Below are 18,743 nucleotides of genomic sequence, written 5' to 3'. Positions count from 1 at the left end.
ATCTGTATCCATTTGCCACTTGTTATTGTTCAGTAATAAGTTAACAAGAACATAAACATGCAATTTCCTTGCAGGATCCGGGGGAAGGTGTCTCCAGGGCTCGTTACCATGCAGCAACCCCTGGGGGAAGAGATAAGTTGGGCGAGGGGGCTCTACGCAAACAGGAGGAGAAAGTAATTGTGTCCCTCCCCGATAGAACAGCGGAGCACCTCATGATTAGGGCTCCCGGTTTTCCGTATTTACGGATTTATAAATATAAATACAGACGGAAATCGATATTTCCTTTGTCTGTATTTATATTTATAAACGGTAAAATACGAGTAAATGTTGCCGCGCTAGTCTCCCGCCTCCCGATTCCTGCAAGCAAAAACCCGATGCCTCTGGGTTTCAGCTGACAGGGCAGTATTGTGTAACGTGCTAATTCTTCCAGCAAAAGTCGAAGTGGCGATGCAGGGGCTCTAGAAGGGGTGAACAACAAACAAAGCCCCATTAACAAGCGAATGGTCTTTAAGACCTGTGAAGTGCTCGGGGGCGGCTGTGTGTAAGCTGTTTCAGCCCGGGCTGCCACAAACGTGGGGGGGGGGGGGGGGAGGGGGGAGGTACGCACTTTGCTCCTCTGAAATGTTGGCATCCACTCTTATGTTACTTTTCACAATGTATAATTTTGAGCCAATTCGTGCCTCAGAGCCTGTACGCAGAGCATGGTGAATGAAGTCACACTGAGTGTGAACGATGCCTTTATCTGTTCAGTCGAATGCTTTAAGTAACCTGGAAACACTGGGCTACCAGACTTACCTCTTTCGAGCATTTTACACATGACAGTAAATTCTTGGGATGTGTGCATGGGCGTAGGAAGTGTGGGGGACGCGGGGGATATATCCCCCCCAGATTTTGGAGTGGGGGGGACACGGGGAACAAGGGTGGGGGGGACGAGGGGACAAAGGAATTTCCTCTCTCCCTTCTGTTATCGCAGGGCCATTAGCACGCGAAAGCGCTACCTAATGGCCCTGCACTTGACCTGCCTGGAGTCAGAGGCCCCCGCCCTCTGCCTTTTGTTATGCTGCAGGAAGGCTCAGCCGTTCTGGGAAGGGCAGAGAACGGAGGAAAAATAAACGCTGTCTCTTTTCCTTCATGGCAAGGACAGTGTCCACTACTCCTGATCTGCCTCTGGCGGCTGCCCTCCTCTCTTTATTCCTCCATCTCTTTCTGTCTCTGTCTCGCTCCTGCTTACGTGCTGATTTCAAGAGGCAGCTCTTAAGGTACTCTCTCTTGCCTCTCCTTTTCTTTATTTGTTCCCCTGTGAAATTGATCCAAAAAAGGCTGAACACTTTGGCTGTAAATGTCCTCATTTTCTGACCGTTTTCTATTGAAAAGAAAAACCTCGGAATGGAGAGAAAAAATAGTTAAATACCTAAATAAAGCAATACAGAGTGGACAGCAGACAGGCCAGACTGTTCTTTACACCCACACACATTAGCACCACTTTACAGAGTTTGCCAGTGAAAGCGCTACTTTCTTTTTATCTTCTTTCTTTGAACAACATTGTTTTCCCAGGGTGGGTAAGTGCGCCATTCCTAAAGGGACTGCAATACCTGGTTGATGGGTTGAGTGGAAACGTTTAATATGATCGTTTTCAACTTTGTAATTATTTTAGCTTATAAAATGCGGCTCTGTGTTTGGGGATGTGGTCGTTTTTAAACCAAACTGCATACATTTTGAAAGGATATAAGCAATGGACATTGAAAGAGGTCCCTTCCTGGTCCTGTAGCCATGTCTTGAACTTTTCAGGCAAAATCACTTACTGATTTCTGAATAATGAGTTTAAAACTGTTAAGGTAACCATGTTTTTTTTCTGATTACAGTTCACTTGCTTTGCTTATTCTTGCATTCCCTATGAGTGTTTGCTTTTTCGAGGGTGGTATTCATTTTTTTTCAGGCAGCATTTTACTGTTGTCTAGTGCATAATTTGAATTTAGTCGCAGCATAATTGAGTTGTGCTGAAGGCAGTGCGAGTTTCTCTCAGTGGGTCAATGTAAATAAATGTGGAAAAATACTAGCTGTAGCGTCGCCTTGTGCTTGTGGCAAAAATAAATATGGATAAATACAGAAAAAAAGCCCAAAAAATAAATATGGATAAATACAGACGGAAATGGCAAAAAAATAAATGCCATAAAACCGGGAGCCCTACTCATGATTTATCCTCTGCTTGTCCCCCATCTGGTACCAAGCTTTAAAAGATGGCAATATAAGCACATGGAGCCGATTTTAATTTACTTGAACTAATTTTGCTCCTGGTGGCCAGTCACAAGAAGCATTGTATTCAGGCATCTTGACTTTTAAAGGGCTCTTTTTGTGAGAAACTAGGTTGCTGTCTCCCTGCACCAGACTCGTCCTTGGTCCGTGCTCTCTTCTGCTTGATTGCGTCTTTCACAGCCCACCACAACCAGCAAGCAGAACATCCTCCCTGATGTACTCCCTACATCCCATGGTCTTCTGGCCATCTTGCAGGGCACCTGTGTGTCAGCAGCGGAATGAATAACCAGTCCACAGAAGATCCAAGGGGACCATTCAGGGTCCCCCAACTGTTTCTAAGGGGAATAGTGCCAATCGTCCTAGTGATACCCATCCAAGTCCTGGAGATCAGCTGGAGTCAAAATCCCAAAATCCATCACTGCAGGCGCTCAAGTGTCTTCGCAATCCAGCTGGGCATTCTTTGACATATCATTGCATCATTATCCTGTGTCTTCTTACCTGTCTCTCCCTTGTGCAGAGATTTTTAAGTTGGATGGAAAGGTCTAGCAGCCAGGCACCGATAGCAAATTCTGGGATGTCATATGATGACTCCTCTGGCCCCCCCCCCCCCACCCCCCACCCTGCTCAACCCACTTGCACAGCATTCTGGGACAAACCAACATGGCAACTTCAAGTTGCCTGCGGAAACAGCTACCCTGAGATCCTCAGCGTCAACCCCTAGCTGACAGATGCCTGATCCCTTCCCATCAAAACTTCAAAAGGGAGATACCAGTTATTTGGCTCCATGTCTGGCCCTCCTTTGTTTCGTTGGGCTGGACTGTCCCAGCCCAGTTGCAATGCGACAAGCTAATTAACAGATGCAGATTTCCTCCTCAGTCCTTCCTTTCCCAGTAACTTGGTCAAGTACTCTTCATAGCTCTTATGTGGGGAGTCTTGTAAAGGGGACAAAGGCCTGTGATCTGATTAAGAGCTGAGCCAGAGAAATGTGACAATTCTTAAAGCACCACAATGAGTGTATGTATGATGTTAGGGACGGCAAAATATACACTCAGTTTATGTATACCACTATATTGGTACCTTCATGGACCCAGAAGACCCACACAGTGCAAAACAGTACTTTTAGGCAGGTTTCACCTATTATGTGTAATGCAATGAAAGCACCACAGATCTTCAGTTAGCCCAATGGACCTACACTATGAATGCCCACTCACATTATAAGGCTTACATCAGGTCAGTACAAATACTTGAAGAGTCCTTTCTGTGACAGTTTACCTGAGCACAGACAAAGCTGCTCAAGACAGTAGTCTTGTATGCACAGTCTGCACATGTGTACTCGCATGTTCACAGTAACCAGCACAAAGCATCTTACGCTAGGTGTGCAGTGGCAGCCTGGTCTTAAAAGGCAGACATCGGCAATTAGCACTCTAAGTCCATTTACTGTGAATTTACCATGAGTGAGACTAAGTGAGTGAGTCTCACTCACAGTAAAAGGCCTAAAACCGGGCAATCAAAAGCAAAACATCTAGGGGATTACATGGTCAGAACCACTTAGCAACAGGTTGCAGGTAATATTCCTAGGACAGACAATACCAATCGATATGTTGTTCAAAAACATTCAATGGGCTGTAGCATAGTATCCAGCTAAAATGTACTGCATGTTTTGTATTGTTATAGGCTCCAGGAAATATTCTCACACACATTTGGCTCAAACTCTCTCAATGGTTTATTTGAGAATAAATACATTCACTTTTGCTTGGAAAATCTCAAGAAAGTCAGACACTGAAGAAGGACATTGGAACCTAGAGCAATGACAAGGCCGAGTGACCTTTAATAATTTTTTTGCAACCATTACTTCATGGTTATTGCAGCTAATTACTCAGAAATGTCATTAATTTCTTTGCTGAGAAGAGCAATAGTGATGGTGACAAGAGGCATAAAGGGACACCCATATGGTAAGCGCACAAGTGTTCTAGGCGCAGATTAAATGTGCTGGGAACAAAATATTTAAATTACCTCAGACAGGCCAAGAGATGCTGGCCTTGGTTGATTTGTACATTTTTACAGGAACAAACCCAATTTTATTCCATAAAGATTATTTTCATTATATACAAGATGCAGTCATTTAGGTTGAACATTGAGGTGAAAGCACCAATATAGAAGCAAAAATGATGAGTGATCAACAATCCAAAAAACTGACCAGTCAGGTAGCATGATGCATGCACCAGCTGGATCAAGTGTACTGCTTGTTACACAATTTGCAAACTCTGGCTGCCTTTTTATTCCTCAGTACAAGGCCCACTCTTTTTTTTACTCACATGCAACATATCAGGACAAGCTATGCTGGAGTAAGCTACTGGAGATCTGATGGTCATAGAGTTTATTGCAAAAATGATCTTTGCCTTTACAGTCAATTGAGTTAAACGTTGAGACAAAATGGGGGAAGCTTTTTTTAACCCTGTGCTGGAAGCCACAAAACTAAAAAATACTACAGTTACATTTTGAAAGAGTACAAAATAATTTCAAGAGGAAGGCTGATGATTACTGAACCAGGTGCGGCATGTGAGCAGTAATTAATTCTTAAGGATGCACTCAATAACTTTACAGATTTAGATGGGGACATACTCCATATCATGGAATCAGTCAATAATAATTTGTTAACAGCAACTGCATGAAAGCCCAACCAAGCAGAATTTGTGTTGTGCTCTATTTACCGCCAGTGGCAGCAATCATAAGTGAGCGCACTAGTTGTTGTTGTTGGCATACTCTCGATGTGCAGACACGCATGTGACTATTTAAAAGCACCTTGAAGCATGGTCTACTAATGATGTGTAGTCATGCATGTGACTATTTAAAGCGCCTTGCAACATGTCATAAAAAAAAATGCAAAAACGTTATGCGCAAAGGCTCACATGAGTCCTCATAAAAAAATAATCATCATTGATTTCCGAGTCCAGTACGAATTATGTTTTGACACACACAAGATGTAGTGATGGAAATATCTGACTAATGAATACTCTTGATTCTAAAGTGTATATAAATTGCTTGCAAGGTTTGAAATTGGATTAATGGGCTTTTATGCTTTAACAGTATTTTTGATTTATTTACAAATCTTTCCTTTGGGATTTCATTTGTGGTCACATGTGTTTTATACGGCAGAAACAATGTTAAATGTCTGACATCAGAATAAAGTCTGGTTGCCAGTGGTCATTAAAATTAATGTTTGATTTATGGCCAAATGGAGCACCTGTATGTATCCTATAGCCTGAGTACTTTGCAGGCAGGATTATTATGTTACAACATCTGTAGCTTTTGGAGTCATTATCGAGAATGCTGTAAAGGGATACAATTGTGAATCTCTTTGCAAAGAAAATGCAGACCAATGGGGAAATAAATGAATGGGTCACTTAGCATTGTACAGAAGACCTACAGTAGTTCTAAGGCTTGGTGGTGGCACAAGTTTGACCAAGAGCCTTAACTCGAAGTAAAACTGCAGGTATCATAAAAGGATAGAACATGTTTGGTATAACTCAGCATTCAGAAGAAAATGTTTAATGGAGTTTCCAAAATGTTTAATGGAGTTTCCAAAATGTTTAATGGAGTTTCCAAAATGTTTTATGGAAATTCCAAAATGTTTTATGGGGTTTCCAAAATGATTTATGGAGATTCCGCCTGGAGCACAGAAAAGATCTGAGGATCGAAATCTGCAGGGTATAATACCCATGAGCAACTGTGTCTAAAATATGGGAATGCCTCTGTAGTGCAGGATATAATAACCTTCAACAATGCTTACACTTTGAAAAATAGAATTAGAAAACAGAACTCTTACCGTGGCCTTCTACACTAAGTTGATCTATCAATAACATGGCATTTCTGTAAACTGAAGTGGGCGAATCACAATCCTCTGTTGCAGTGTCAGAAGAGAGAGTCAAGTCTTCTAAATCATCAGCAAGATCAATCTGTCTAGTGACCTGAAAAATTGAAATCACTTAATTGAGTATGGGGAGCTGCAAAAAAATTACGCAAATGAGCCCACTAATTATTGACAAAGGGAAAACAAAGGAATGACATTACCTTGTCTTTTTTATTTCCTGGGTTGGAAAGTGACCTGAAAAGAAACAAACATAATAACCATCAGTACCTGCATGGCAATGCTGACAAATTAAGAGAGTTGAGAATGTGTTAAATAAATGGTTGTACAAGTAAAAGTAATTATTGGCTAAACAGCAATCTGAACAGTGCTATTTTTTATTTTATCAACTATGTAAGAGACCATCTTGGTCCTGCTGCTCCAGTAGGAACAGTCCAGACTGAATTCTTATGGATTGTCCACTTTAAAGAGGTGCACGGTTCTCCAGAACAGTTTTGCCTTGCCGGGTCTCATCACTGAGATACAGCTTGTGTCCATATGACACAGTTTGAAAGGTATCCACGTCAAGGTGTAAACACACTACTTAAAACAACTCAGGCATCAAAGATGAGATGGCATGGAAACACTTTAATCAGATCTACTGTTCACTACTTAGGCTCTGAGTAATTACCTGCAACTAGGATTATATCAAGCATCACATCAAATACGTTTTGCTTCTCTCATACGTCAAGCAGAGGAACAGAACTTTGGATCTATTAGACAGCGTCTTGAGTAACCCTTAAAACAAATAGCACATGGATACCAGGCATGCCATTTTAAGAGCCTGCATCAAATCATGATGGGCACAAAGGGTGTTTACCCAGCATTTGTATTTAATCCGTCACTAATATCTATCATAATGCCTACCATATTCACATGAAGAATTTTAGTGAGTCAACTGTGCTTACAGGTATGCTGCCAATCAAATAAGAAACTGATCAGGGCCCACTAACTCTGCTACTGCCGTCTGTCACAGTTTAGTCGGATGGTCACTGCATTAGGTATAAATAAACATCTGTTATTCGGCACCAAGCTACCCCAAGGATGAATATGCGATTTAAAAATACACATTATGTGCTTAACATTATTCCTCACAGAGAGCTGGACTTAAATTGTTCTGTTCTGTTCTCAGTTTCTGCATCAGGTTGGCAGAGTTGATGGGTAATATGGGAAGTTATTAAAAAAGAGGACTACATTGTCTTTTTTCAGTGCAAAGGGGAGGTACTCTTTGCTTTTAGAAAATAACCTCCCCTGGTTTATTCCGATCTTTCTCAGGTGAAACAGGGTTAAATAGCAGTGGATGAGGAATTGCACAAAGGAATGTCTAAAGTGAGAGATGGCAGAGTGGCTGATTCAGGGTGTGTAGGCACTTTGACAGAGAGAGTGGCTGGCTTAGAATCGTTCTTTTAGTAATCCGATGCTGTGTGTTCTGCACTGCTAATGTAGGCTTCTAAAAAAAATATATGCAAAAGGCTCAGAGGCCTACCAGTCATAGAACTTTAATTCTGCATACTGACCACAGTTCCCATGTCTGACCAAGCCTGAGATAATCATTATAGGTCCACAGTGGGAATCTATCACAGAAAGGGCCGAAGCACCAGCCTTCAATGGTCAGCTACCTGAACTTTCAAACCAGAACGAAGCAGCAGAAGCTCATATAATGTGCTTTGGGTATTTTTTTTTCGTTTTAAAGCGAAACTGGAGAGAAGTCATTAATGAAACAAGGGGTATCATCTTGATACTAACTACCAGGTGTGCATAAAAGCTAAAGGAAACCTCCTTTCCTTCAGGAAACGGATTATAACACATCTTTCCTCTGAATTAATTTAGATCTCTTAAGATTTATCTATTACATCTCTTCTACAAATTTCCATTTGCTAAATTTCAGAATTGAATTTGCTTTTACTTTCAGTGTGCTCAAAGTTTCAGAATGTCTCACCTATAACAATAATACTGTTCTATGCAAAGTGAGCTTAGGCCTTTTAGAGTCACTCTAAAGAAAATGGTTAGATAATGAAATGAAATGATGAGGACAATAGGTGGAAATATAAGAAATCAACAGTGAAAGTTTCAGAATGTCTCACCTATAACAAAAATACTGTTCTATGCAAAGTGAGCTTAGGCCTTTTAGAGTCACTCTAAAGAAAATGGTTAGATAATGAAATGATGAGGACAATAGGTGGAAATATAAGAAATCAACAGTGAAATGGTGGTTTGGATAACTAATTGCTTTTGCACCTGAACAAACTACTTGGACTTAGTGGGCTATGCAACAGTGCCCTATAAATTGACAGAAGGCAGCACCAGGAATGGGGAATCAACCATGGTAGCTGGTCTGACTGCCTTTCCCTACTGTGGTATAGCAAAGCCTGTACTGGATCCTTTTTAACCATGTCTGGATGCCAGCAACCCAAGGTGAGATAAACTATCTCCTGTGGTACAAAACAGTTCATTTTACAAAACTTACCAAAGGCTAGCATTGCAGGGGTTGCAATGAACCTCCAGCACAAAGTGGGCAGGTGTGCAGCACGCGTAAGCGATTATGTGACGACCTACATTAAGAGATTTTAGATATTTCAAGTCTATAAAAAATATGAGCCAATAAGTTGCCTGTTTGTTCAAATTATGACACAGTCCCTTACTTTACCACAAGTGCAAAAAGGATAACCCTTTAAATCCTAATGGCTGCTCTGGCATCAACATTGCTCTTGAAATTGAAAAAAGTAAATCAGGAGTATTCCACCTAGCACCTTGCCAATCTGCTGAATAATTTGTTTCTGTTCTTTACTCTCAAAATATTAGGCATGAAATTTTACGATTTCCTCTTCCCAAAAATCTGAAAACTTGGGTTCTGTGCAATATATAAAAGAAATGCAAACACAAATGTTTGGCACAGTCCAGCAGTCCTTAATTTGTAAAAGAATATGTACGGCGGCCACATTTTTACTTAGGAGTCTGCCTTCAACTGTGGAACATGCCAATGTTAAAGAATACCGCCTCGTCTTAATTTCATCTCAGGCCTTGTTTTTCCGCCACCCTGCTCTTCAAGTCCCTTAACCTCACTCTTGGCTTTTTCATATCCTTGTTCTTCTGACTTTGTCTCGGTTTCCCTGTCTTTCCTTTATTTCTTACTGTTCTGCACTCTATGTTACTCTTGGGCAAAGCTCGACATTTATAATTAAGTTCTGGACTCCGAATTTTAGTTTTGGTGATCACCACAAGCATCCATCTGCACAAATTACACATTAAGGAGTAGGCATGCTTGGAAGAGGAGACAAAAAAATGATACAGTCTAGAAATTAGCACTTTTTACAAGAAAATGTAGCTAAACGTAATCATGCTGAACTAGGAGAGAGGAGTGAACCAAAAGAGAAAACCGTAGAAAAGAGCCCAACATATCATGTAAATTAGTTCATGTTAACGTTGGTCATTAGAAAAGGTGGAACCAAGGTTTTATGTTGTCAGACCCCGTGTGATTACCAGAACAAGACCTTCAAGAAGCACTAGAGGGTCTGTGGCTCCACCGACATGCTGGCTGCCCTGAGTAGAGAATTCGATTGAGCTTAAGTTGTGCACTTCTATCAAAAGAGTTTTTACGTTGATCTCCTACTGGCTGTAGGACGGGTTTCCCTAACCTTACATGGCCACCAAGCTGAAATGTAATGACACAGCAGCATACTAGGGGGAAACGCTCCAACCTGATGCACTACACCATTGACTGAGGGATTTCCCCTCAACTAAGAAGGAGCACTTCAGAGTATAGTTTGTGCTAGTTAATGTGACCATACGTTTGTTGCAGAAACCTTCTCAAACCTCAGTCTAGCACCGTTCGTAGATCTCTTAAAGAAGAACATTTGAATGAAATTTCAGCATACGTCACCCGAGAGCAAATTCAATAACTGGCCATGTTCAGGGAGTAAGAGTTATTCAATGTTTAAAGTGATCTAGTACTGAAGCAGTTTTGATCCCTCAGCCATTTCAAGAGCGTTGTAGAGAATTCCGAAATGCTGATTGTCTGTGGAGTCAGCACGTGCATCTGCAATTTATAAACATCCTACGCCGACGACACCCAGCTCATCCTCTCCCTCACCCGAGACCCCACCACCGCCAAACTCAACTTCCAGAAAGGAAGGAAAGACGTCGCAGTTTGGATAACCAACAGCTGCCTGAAACTCAACGCAGAGAAGACATAAGTCCTCTTCCTTGGAACCACCCTTTCAGCATGGGACAACACCCGGTGGCAGACTGCCCACGGAAACCTACCTACCCCCTCAGACCACGCCAAGAACATCTGCATCATACTCGTCTCATCACTCACCATGAACCGACAGGTCAACGCCATCACATCCAGCTGCTTGAACACCCTCCGCATACTTCGCAAGACTTTCAAATGGATCCCCCCTGAGTCAAGGAAGACAGACACCCACGCGCTCATCACCAGCAGACTGGACTATGGAAACGCACTCTACGCCGGCATCAATAACTCCCTACTATGCAAACTCCAGACTATACAGAACACCGCCTCCAGACTCGTCCTCGCCATCACCCAGCACAAACACATCAGCCAACACCTACGAAAACTCCACTGGCTACCCGTGAAGAAAAGAGTCACCTTCAAAATCCTCATTCACGCCTGCAAATCCCTACACAACAACGGACCCAAATACCTCAACGACAGAACCAACTTCCACATACCCAAAAGAAACCTCTGATCTTACAACCTCGCACTGGCCGAAACCCCGCGCAGCCACAGAGCCAGAGCAGGCGGAAGATACTTCTCTCACATCGCAGCCAAGACCTGGAACGAGCTACCGGCAGACATCAGAAGCACCCCCTCCCTGAACATCTTCAGGAAGACTCTCAAGACCTGGCTTTTTGGCTAAACAGACCTGTGCCCCCCCCCCCCCCGACCCCCCCACCCCAGCACCTTGAGACCCTCATGGGTGAGTAGCGCGCTTACAATTCCCCTGATTGATTGATTGATTGATTGCCTGGTGGCCTGGGACATTCCCCATCCGGCAGTGAATGCCATGTATTTCAGCAGTGTAGCCAAGGTGAGAGTCACTGCCAGTAAAGTTGACAAACAATCACAGCTGGTCTTAGCCCAGACACACCCTGCTGCTGCTGCTACCCACAATGTTGGATCGGAGAAGGGAAGATTGGAGGTTTTTGGAGGGGTTATTCTGTAAGTGTTGCAGCTTTAAGCAAGACTGGCCCCGGGTGATGACTGGAATGGTTGGACCCAAATGAAGCATTGAGGCTTCATGATGCTGCGAGTGCTCCAGTAAGAGCGTGGTCACAGGGTAATTGCTCCACCCCTGTCTCCAAGTGCGGGGTATTATTTCTTATAATTAGGCCCACATTATGGGCAAACACAAAACCCTACCATAAAGAGGTAAACAGCCACAATGAGCAAACACTACACCAGTCAGAGGGTACCAGTGATGGTCAGTCAGGTGACGATCAGGTTCATTCACATGCGACAACGGGACTGACTGCACGCCTTGCTAGTTGCTGCGTACAGTGTTGTCCCAGTGTCTGAGGCTCACACCCTCTGCTAAGTGACTGACAGACTGGGCGGGGCGGGAGCATTGGCAGGACATTGAACGATTGCTCTCGAAACCATGTGCAAGGGCCCTGTATTAGGAGCGGTATATCAGGTGGAAAACATCTACCACACCCAATATTTTGATGACTTGTTTGAAAGGTTCAGTCATCACCGGATATTGGCAGGGACAGGACGATATTAAATCATAGTAAATGAAGTGGAATTCCCACTGAAAGCAACAACATTGTGTGCACTGCAGTCTGCGTCACTGTTTACATCTCAGTTGGTTCTATGGTGAGAGTCGTCAGTTCAAAGGTGAGAGGTGTATTGTGAAAGGTGTTGAAGCCTGAGAGTGGAGGGTGATTGTTATGCACATCAACATTTTACTTTGTACGGTGTCATCTAAGTACAGAATAAATTCAAAATAGAAAAAATAGCATGTAGATATCAAATATAGGATAACACAATCATCAGTAGGCTGAACTCTGCAGTCTAAGTGTGGCCATAAAGTGATCATCTTCATGTGTTGAAATTGGTCAGTACGAAAGGAATTTAGGCATGGAAGATTCACGCAGACAAGGTAGGCATACGCTGGGACAAAAGTTTCAAATGCAGCACACAGATTTATTAGGATTTTCTCAAGATGCTAGTGGAGGTAGGTTCTGAATTCATATCAAATATAGCACATTCTGTGCAGTGTGTACACATTATACTGGAATGATGTTAATAAGTACTTATTCAGCCTTTAGTCACATCCTGACTTGATCTATGACTTATCACTGAATGATGCTGCAGATGCAAGGACATCTGGGTGATATTTGGGGCAGTGACAGAAGGAGACCTGAGCATGATAGAAGTCTTGGAGTAATAAGCTATTTTGAAAAATAATTTAGATTGATGTGGGGCCAGGATGCCATAAAGTGCCCGTACAGAGACTTGAGGCGCTTTACAACACTAAAGCAAAACATAAATAGCTAAATACATATGTCAGCTGACGAAGTAGAGAACTGAAACGGTCCAGCTGTCCAGCTAAGTGCCAGAAGATTTAATTACATTTAAAACAAAGCTGGTAAATAGATCGAAACCTCAAAAAAGTGGGATTTAAGGCGAGGGAAGTATGAGAAGAATAGCTAGGCGATGACAGTGAGCTTTTATTAAGCAGGGTTTTTTTTTGTTATTTTTAAACAATAAGAGGTTTGGGATTAGTTGCATTTAACCTCAAGAGGACATTTAGTGAATCAGACAGAGATATACTTTGAATTGCTCAACACAATTATCATCATTGGTTAGTAGCTAAGATTCAAAGCTTGATCAGGACTCCCGTTAATGATTTTTGCTGAATCAGAGAGGCCAGTTGGTCCAAATGATGTTCCGATTTGTTTCACCTTGGCTCTAGACATCTGTAGACTCTTCTGGCTACAACCAGATTCGCAGATAATTATTAGCTTTGCAGATGTGCTATCTTTTACACAACAAGCATTAGCAAAGCCAATAGGTCTCACCTATGCAAGAGCTATTCGTTTGGTAATGTGCTTTAGCCTTGTTATACACCAATTTGGCTGCAGTCAGCATGGCTAGATGTTAGTGGCATGGGATGGGGTGGGGTAAAGTTGGGTAGATTGGAGTGGGTAAACTGGAGTAGATTGAAGTGAGGTAGATTTGGGTAGAGTGGAGAGGGGTTTGACTGGAGTAGGGTAGATTGGGATAGAGTGGAGTGGGGTAGACTGGACTGAGGTAGATTGTAATGGAGTTGGATAGATTGTGTGGAGTTGAGTAGAATGCAGTGCAGTACATTGGGGTGGTCTGGGGTAGATTAGGGTAGGCTGGAGTGAAGTGGTGTAGGGTAGACTCGATTGGAGTGAAGTAGATTGCAGTAGATGAGGCAGATTGAAGTGGAGTGGGATAGACTGGAGTGGAGTGGGGTAGACTGGGATGAAGTGGAGTGGAGTAGATTGGGGTAGAACAGAGTTTAACGGAGGGGGTAGATTAGACTGAAGTGGAGTGGAGCAGGGTAGATTGAAGTGGAGTGGGATAGACTGGAGTGGAGTGGGTTGGATGGGGTTAGATTGGAGTGGGGCAAATATTGGTAGACTGGAGTGGAGTTGGGTAGATTGGAGTGGAGTAGATTGGGGTAGATTTGAGTGGAGTAGGTTGGAGTGGATGCGTGCTGTTTGGAGTAGGGTAGACTCGAGTGTAGGGAGTATATAGGGCAAATTGGAGTGCACGGGGTAGCAGAAGTGTAGAATAGAGCGGAGTTGGGTAGAGCGGAGTAGAGTGGGGCAGATGGAGTGAGGTATATCGGGGTGCCGTGGGGTGGTGAAGATTGGTGAGGGGTAGACTGGGGTGGGGTAGATTGTGGTGGGGTGGTGTGGTATATTGGAGTGGGGTAGATTGCAGAGGACTGGGGTAGATTGCAGAGGACTGGGGTAGACTGGAGTTGAGTACAGTAGACAGAGGCAGATTGGAGTGGGGTAGAGTTGAGTGGAGTGGGGTAGATTGGAATTGACAAGAGTGGAGATTAGGGTGGACTGAGATAGAGTGGGGTAGACTGGAGGGTAACAGATTTGAGGTTGTCGATTGGACAGAGGCAGTGAAGACTGGGGTAGAGTAGGGTAGATTGGAATGGAGTGGACTGGGGTAGATTAGGGTAGAGTGTAGTCGGGTTGATTGGAGGGAATGGAGTGGGGTTTACTGGGCTACATTGGAGCAGGGTTGGGAGGAGTGGAGCTGGGGTACATTGAGGTAGGGTAGATTGGGTTGGAGTTGCTTGGAGTGGCGTGTATTCGGGTACAGTGGAGTGGTGTAAACTGGACTGGACTAGAGTGGGATCGAGGAGAGTCAAGTAGAGTGGAGTGGGGCAGAGTGGAGTGAAGATTTGAGTGGAGTGGGGTAGATTGTGGTTGAGTGGGATAGATTGGGGTAGAGTGGAGTGGAGAGGGGTAGATTGAGGTTGACTGGAGTAGGGTGGGGTGGATATGAGTAGAGTGTAGTAGATTGGGAACATTGGAGTGGAATGGGGTAGACTTGCCTGGTGTTGAGTAGATAGATTGGAGTAGGATAGATTGAAGTGGGGTGATTGGGTTGATGGGAGTAGATTGGGTTGGAGTGGGTAGACTATAGTGGAGTGGGGTAGATTGGGGTAGACTAGACTGGAGTGAGGTGGACTGGAGTGGAGTAGACTGGGGTGGACTGCAGTGGGGTAGATTGGTATGGGGTGGTTTGGTGTGAAGTGGGGTTTATTGGTGCTGCAGTGTGGTTTACTGAGGTGCACTTAGATAGATTGGGGCAGAGTGGAATGGGGTGGGGTAGACTGGAGTCGAGAGGGGTCGATTTGAGTGGGATAGATTGGAGACTGGTATATTAGGGTGGAATGGGGTGGATTGGGGTAGATTGGGGTGTAACTGAGTGGGGTAGACTGAGGTGTTGGGAAAAGTAGTAGAATGGTGTGTAGTGAACAGGGGTAGTTTGTGGTAGACTGGTAGAGTGGAGAGGGTAGATTGGATTGGAGTGAAGATTTGAGTAGAAAGGGGTATATTGGAGAGGACTGAAGTGGGGTAAATGGGTTGGATTGGGGGAGATCGGGGTGGGGAAGATTGAAGTGTGTGCCACCCCTTCCCCGTTGATGCCAGCCACAACAGACCAGTGTTCTTTTGACATCATAAACCTCGTGACCTAAGGCCCAGAAGTTTGTAAAAGCCATCAGAACCCCAAGATGGCACTTTAGGACCCTATCACACGTTACCAGTTATGTATATTTTATATTATATGTCAATCATGCGGAAGTTCACTTGAAAAATATATTTTTCAAACAAATATATTTTATGGAAAATAATGATTGAAATACCAAACTAGACCGGTTTGTCTGCATTAAAAAAGAAAACAACAATACTCAATCATGTAGTCAGATTCTGAGGCTACAAATCTACTGCATAATTATGATGTAATACACTTGTCCCATATGGTTGCACATAATTTGCGTTGACATAAATTGTAGATATCATGAACAATGTTGTTTTAGCCTTAAACAATACTGCAAGAGAATGTTGGCGCATAACGCCGCATACTCTGCCTTTTCTTGCTGCATAACTTAGATAGCCCTGCACATATAACTTGGCCCTCCATTGTCAGAGTATCTAAGTGACCCTGACAATAGGTGTATTATTTAACCGATTTTTGGAAATATCTCGGTAATAAGTTCAAGTTGTTCTAATTTGGTTTCCCTTTCCTTAATTTTTAGATAAGTTTGATATTTTGGATGTCCTAACATCAAGTGGGACTCGCTGTCTATTTCTTACTCACCAATCATCAAATATAAAGTTTGTACTTGACTTGCTATCAATTTGAGGTGAGACAGTAGTTTTTATTGTTATTTTTGAGTCTTAGCTTTGGAAAATATAAATTTAAAAATGAAATATTTTTTCGAGCTTTTAAAGAAATAGTCATTATGATCTTTGAACAAAGTACAGTGATTAATGTATATTAAGACTCTTTTTTTATGTCTTTTGGAAAAAAAACCCCATATAAATAAGGTGCTAAAGAATATGTAAAAGAACGCCGTAAAAGTTTAGGGTATCTTGTGTATACAATGACTCTATTTTTGTATAATTGTATAATCTAAAACAAAAACTTTTTTAACGTTTGTAAATACATGTACGTCAGTCATTTTTAATAGGTGTTATAAAAATGTCTTTTCTATTCTGTTGCAGCCCTGAAGAAGTTCCGTTAAAATTTGTCTTTAAAGGAACGAAACGCGTTGGCTGTTGTTGTCTATTTATCAGCTATGAAATAAAAGTCAAACAAAGAAAAAGAGAAATACTTTGGACTCTCTATTCTATGTTCAGTGCACCTCCATTTGTTGTGAATAAATTGTCAGATTCTTTTCTGAGGCACCACTAGGTAAATGGTGCTGGAGTTATTGTGCACTAACAGCCAGATAAGGCAGCAGCATTATAAAAAGTGAGGTGCTACTATTCAAGTCTGTCACCTTTTGGTTGTTTTTGATATCAATAAGTGTGGTGGCTGTTCTGATGACGAAATTCATATTTCCCAGTCACATGTGAAATCCTTTCCCTATTTCACTGACCCATGTGAAAAATGTGTTTTCTAACACTGCAACTGGTGCAATAAAAGCACCGAACTTGTAACATATCAATATAATCATGCTTCATTTTTTTGTTTCCCTTTATTTTTATTATCATTATTTTCATATTTGCAGTTTACATTGCATTTGACACAGCTGTGATTAAATATCGTTTACATCTTAGCTTTATGTAAACAATGCAGTTATTGCGGCAGAGTGTTCAGTCACTATCACCTGTTACAAACCTCATGTATTAACAGTTGGCGTGTCATCTTAACGTTCAAATTTGAACTATAGATGGCTTTACTAACACAGAACATATAACATTATACCCTACCTCATGGAACATTTACAGTAGGTCTAATCAGCACTAAATATATCACATCCGTGATCTCCCCTTCGCACTGTGCCAGCCCAGCCATCAATCTCGACTGTGTGCGGTGACCACCTATTTCCCCATACCTGCCAATGCTCAATGTACACAGTTTAGACGGTGTATTATGGTGTTTGCGGGCTAAATATACATCTAGGAGGTGAGTAGGGGGGCAATCGATGAGGGAGGGGAGGCAGTGCGGCTCATGGAGAGGAGTGGGAGGGGGAAAGGCGGTAGTTTTGGAAGAGAGGGGGGTAAGGTGGGGAAGAAGAACGTTCAATATAATCATTCTTCATAAGAAAATATATCATACTAGCAATAAAAAAATCAACTAAGTAAAATGCAACTCTACCTTTGTTCTTTCTGAGATGTTTCACTTAAAGAGCTATCATCAAACACCTGTAGTGCATTCCCATTAAGAGATGGAATCTGTTGCTGATTTAGTGCCTTGGCAGAGTTCTGCGTAAAACTCTTTTTGGTGTGATTTTTCTTCTCCGGTTTTGTATTCTCTCCACCTGAAGACGTGCTGTAATTTGTAACAAATGATTACTGATATAATCATAATGCTTGTTACCGCATGGCCCAGTTCTGTTCTGTGGCAAATATGACCGTGATATGTATTATGCATCAGACAATGTAACATGAAAGGATGGATTTAGCATTTCAAAAAGGATCTATGTATCAAGGAACACAACTAAATGTTGCGAAAAGGTAGAGAGAACAAATATGATTTTGTGAAAACAAACTTAGAAAACATTTTGAATATTACAGGTCTGAATAAAACATAATGAATGTAAATTTGAGGGGGTCAAATAAGTACATCAGGCACCAAAACAACTAACTAACTGCTAATATTTATTTCTTTATTTTACAATTGTATGTAGTGCAAGACGTCGAATCAGTGACTTCAGAATGATGCACAGTTCAATTAGAGACGTGGGAAAGTCAGATCCAACCTAATACAGCAAGCCTCAGATCCCGATTCGTCACTCACGACCAACACGTGTAGATTAATCAAGGGCCAGGCTCCATAATTCAGTTTAAGAGTTTGCTGAAAAGAAGGTTGCTAAGCTCTGCTCTCAATGTCAGATTCAACACACTCCAAAGATAGAACAGTTAAGCACTCTTGACTAGCGATACAACAGATCTGAATCTTGTGACAACTAGTTGTTGTAATGAGATCCTGTCTGGCATCCACTGTTGCGTTTATCGCTGCCCTGTACAAATGGGAAGATTGTTGACAATGAGAGGGAACCCAAACACCACAACCAATAAATATATGGGGCAACCATCTAATGTATAGCAGCCAATAAACCTCTTAAAGGCCATTTGTGTTATAGTGCGTCATCCCCAATGTGCCTGCAGACGTCTATGATTTAGTAAACAGATCTCTAAGTATCTGACTTGCAAATGTCATGCAATGGGACATTTCACCGTAAAGTGACAGTGGCGCTCTGAACTGGCGTGGAGTTTGTTCATTCCTTTGCTGCCTGATCATAAAACCCTTGCGCACACTGTATGAGCCAATCAACTATACCAAACTTAGAGCCAAGCATTCCGCTACTGGTGGTCCCAAACTTAA

General features: G+C 42.4%; 1 protein-coding gene across 11 annotated transcripts in view; it reads right to left on the bottom strand.

Annotated features, from left to right (window-relative positions):
- Positions 1-18,743, bottom strand: part of ANKRD26 (ankyrin repeat domain 26) — a 1,120,330-nt gene that overhangs the window by 584,324 nt on the left and 517,263 nt on the right. For 9 of the 11 annotated variants that reach the window (XM_085653113.1, XM_085653117.1, XM_085653121.1 and 6 more), the window contains 3 exons: positions 17,514-17,687; positions 6,325-6,358; positions 6,080-6,221 (listed from right to left, as the gene is read on the bottom strand). In XM_085653113.1, the coding sequence (XP_085509239.1) occupies positions 6,080-6,221; positions 6,325-6,358; positions 17,514-17,687 (350 nt within the window). The remainder of the gene's footprint in view (positions 1-6,079; positions 6,222-6,324; positions 6,359-17,513; positions 17,688-18,743) is intronic. The other 2 variants (XM_085653119.1, XM_085653123.1) reach the window with 1 other exon arrangement.

This window comes from Triturus cristatus, chromosome 4_1 (assembly GCF_964204655.1).
Source record: "Triturus cristatus chromosome 4_1, aTriCri1.1, whole genome shotgun sequence".
NCBI classification, from domain to species: Eukaryota; Metazoa; Chordata; class Amphibia; order Caudata; family Salamandridae; genus Triturus; species Triturus cristatus.
Note: the sequence above shows the minus strand (reverse complement) of the source record. Positions and strands in the feature narration are given on the sequence as shown.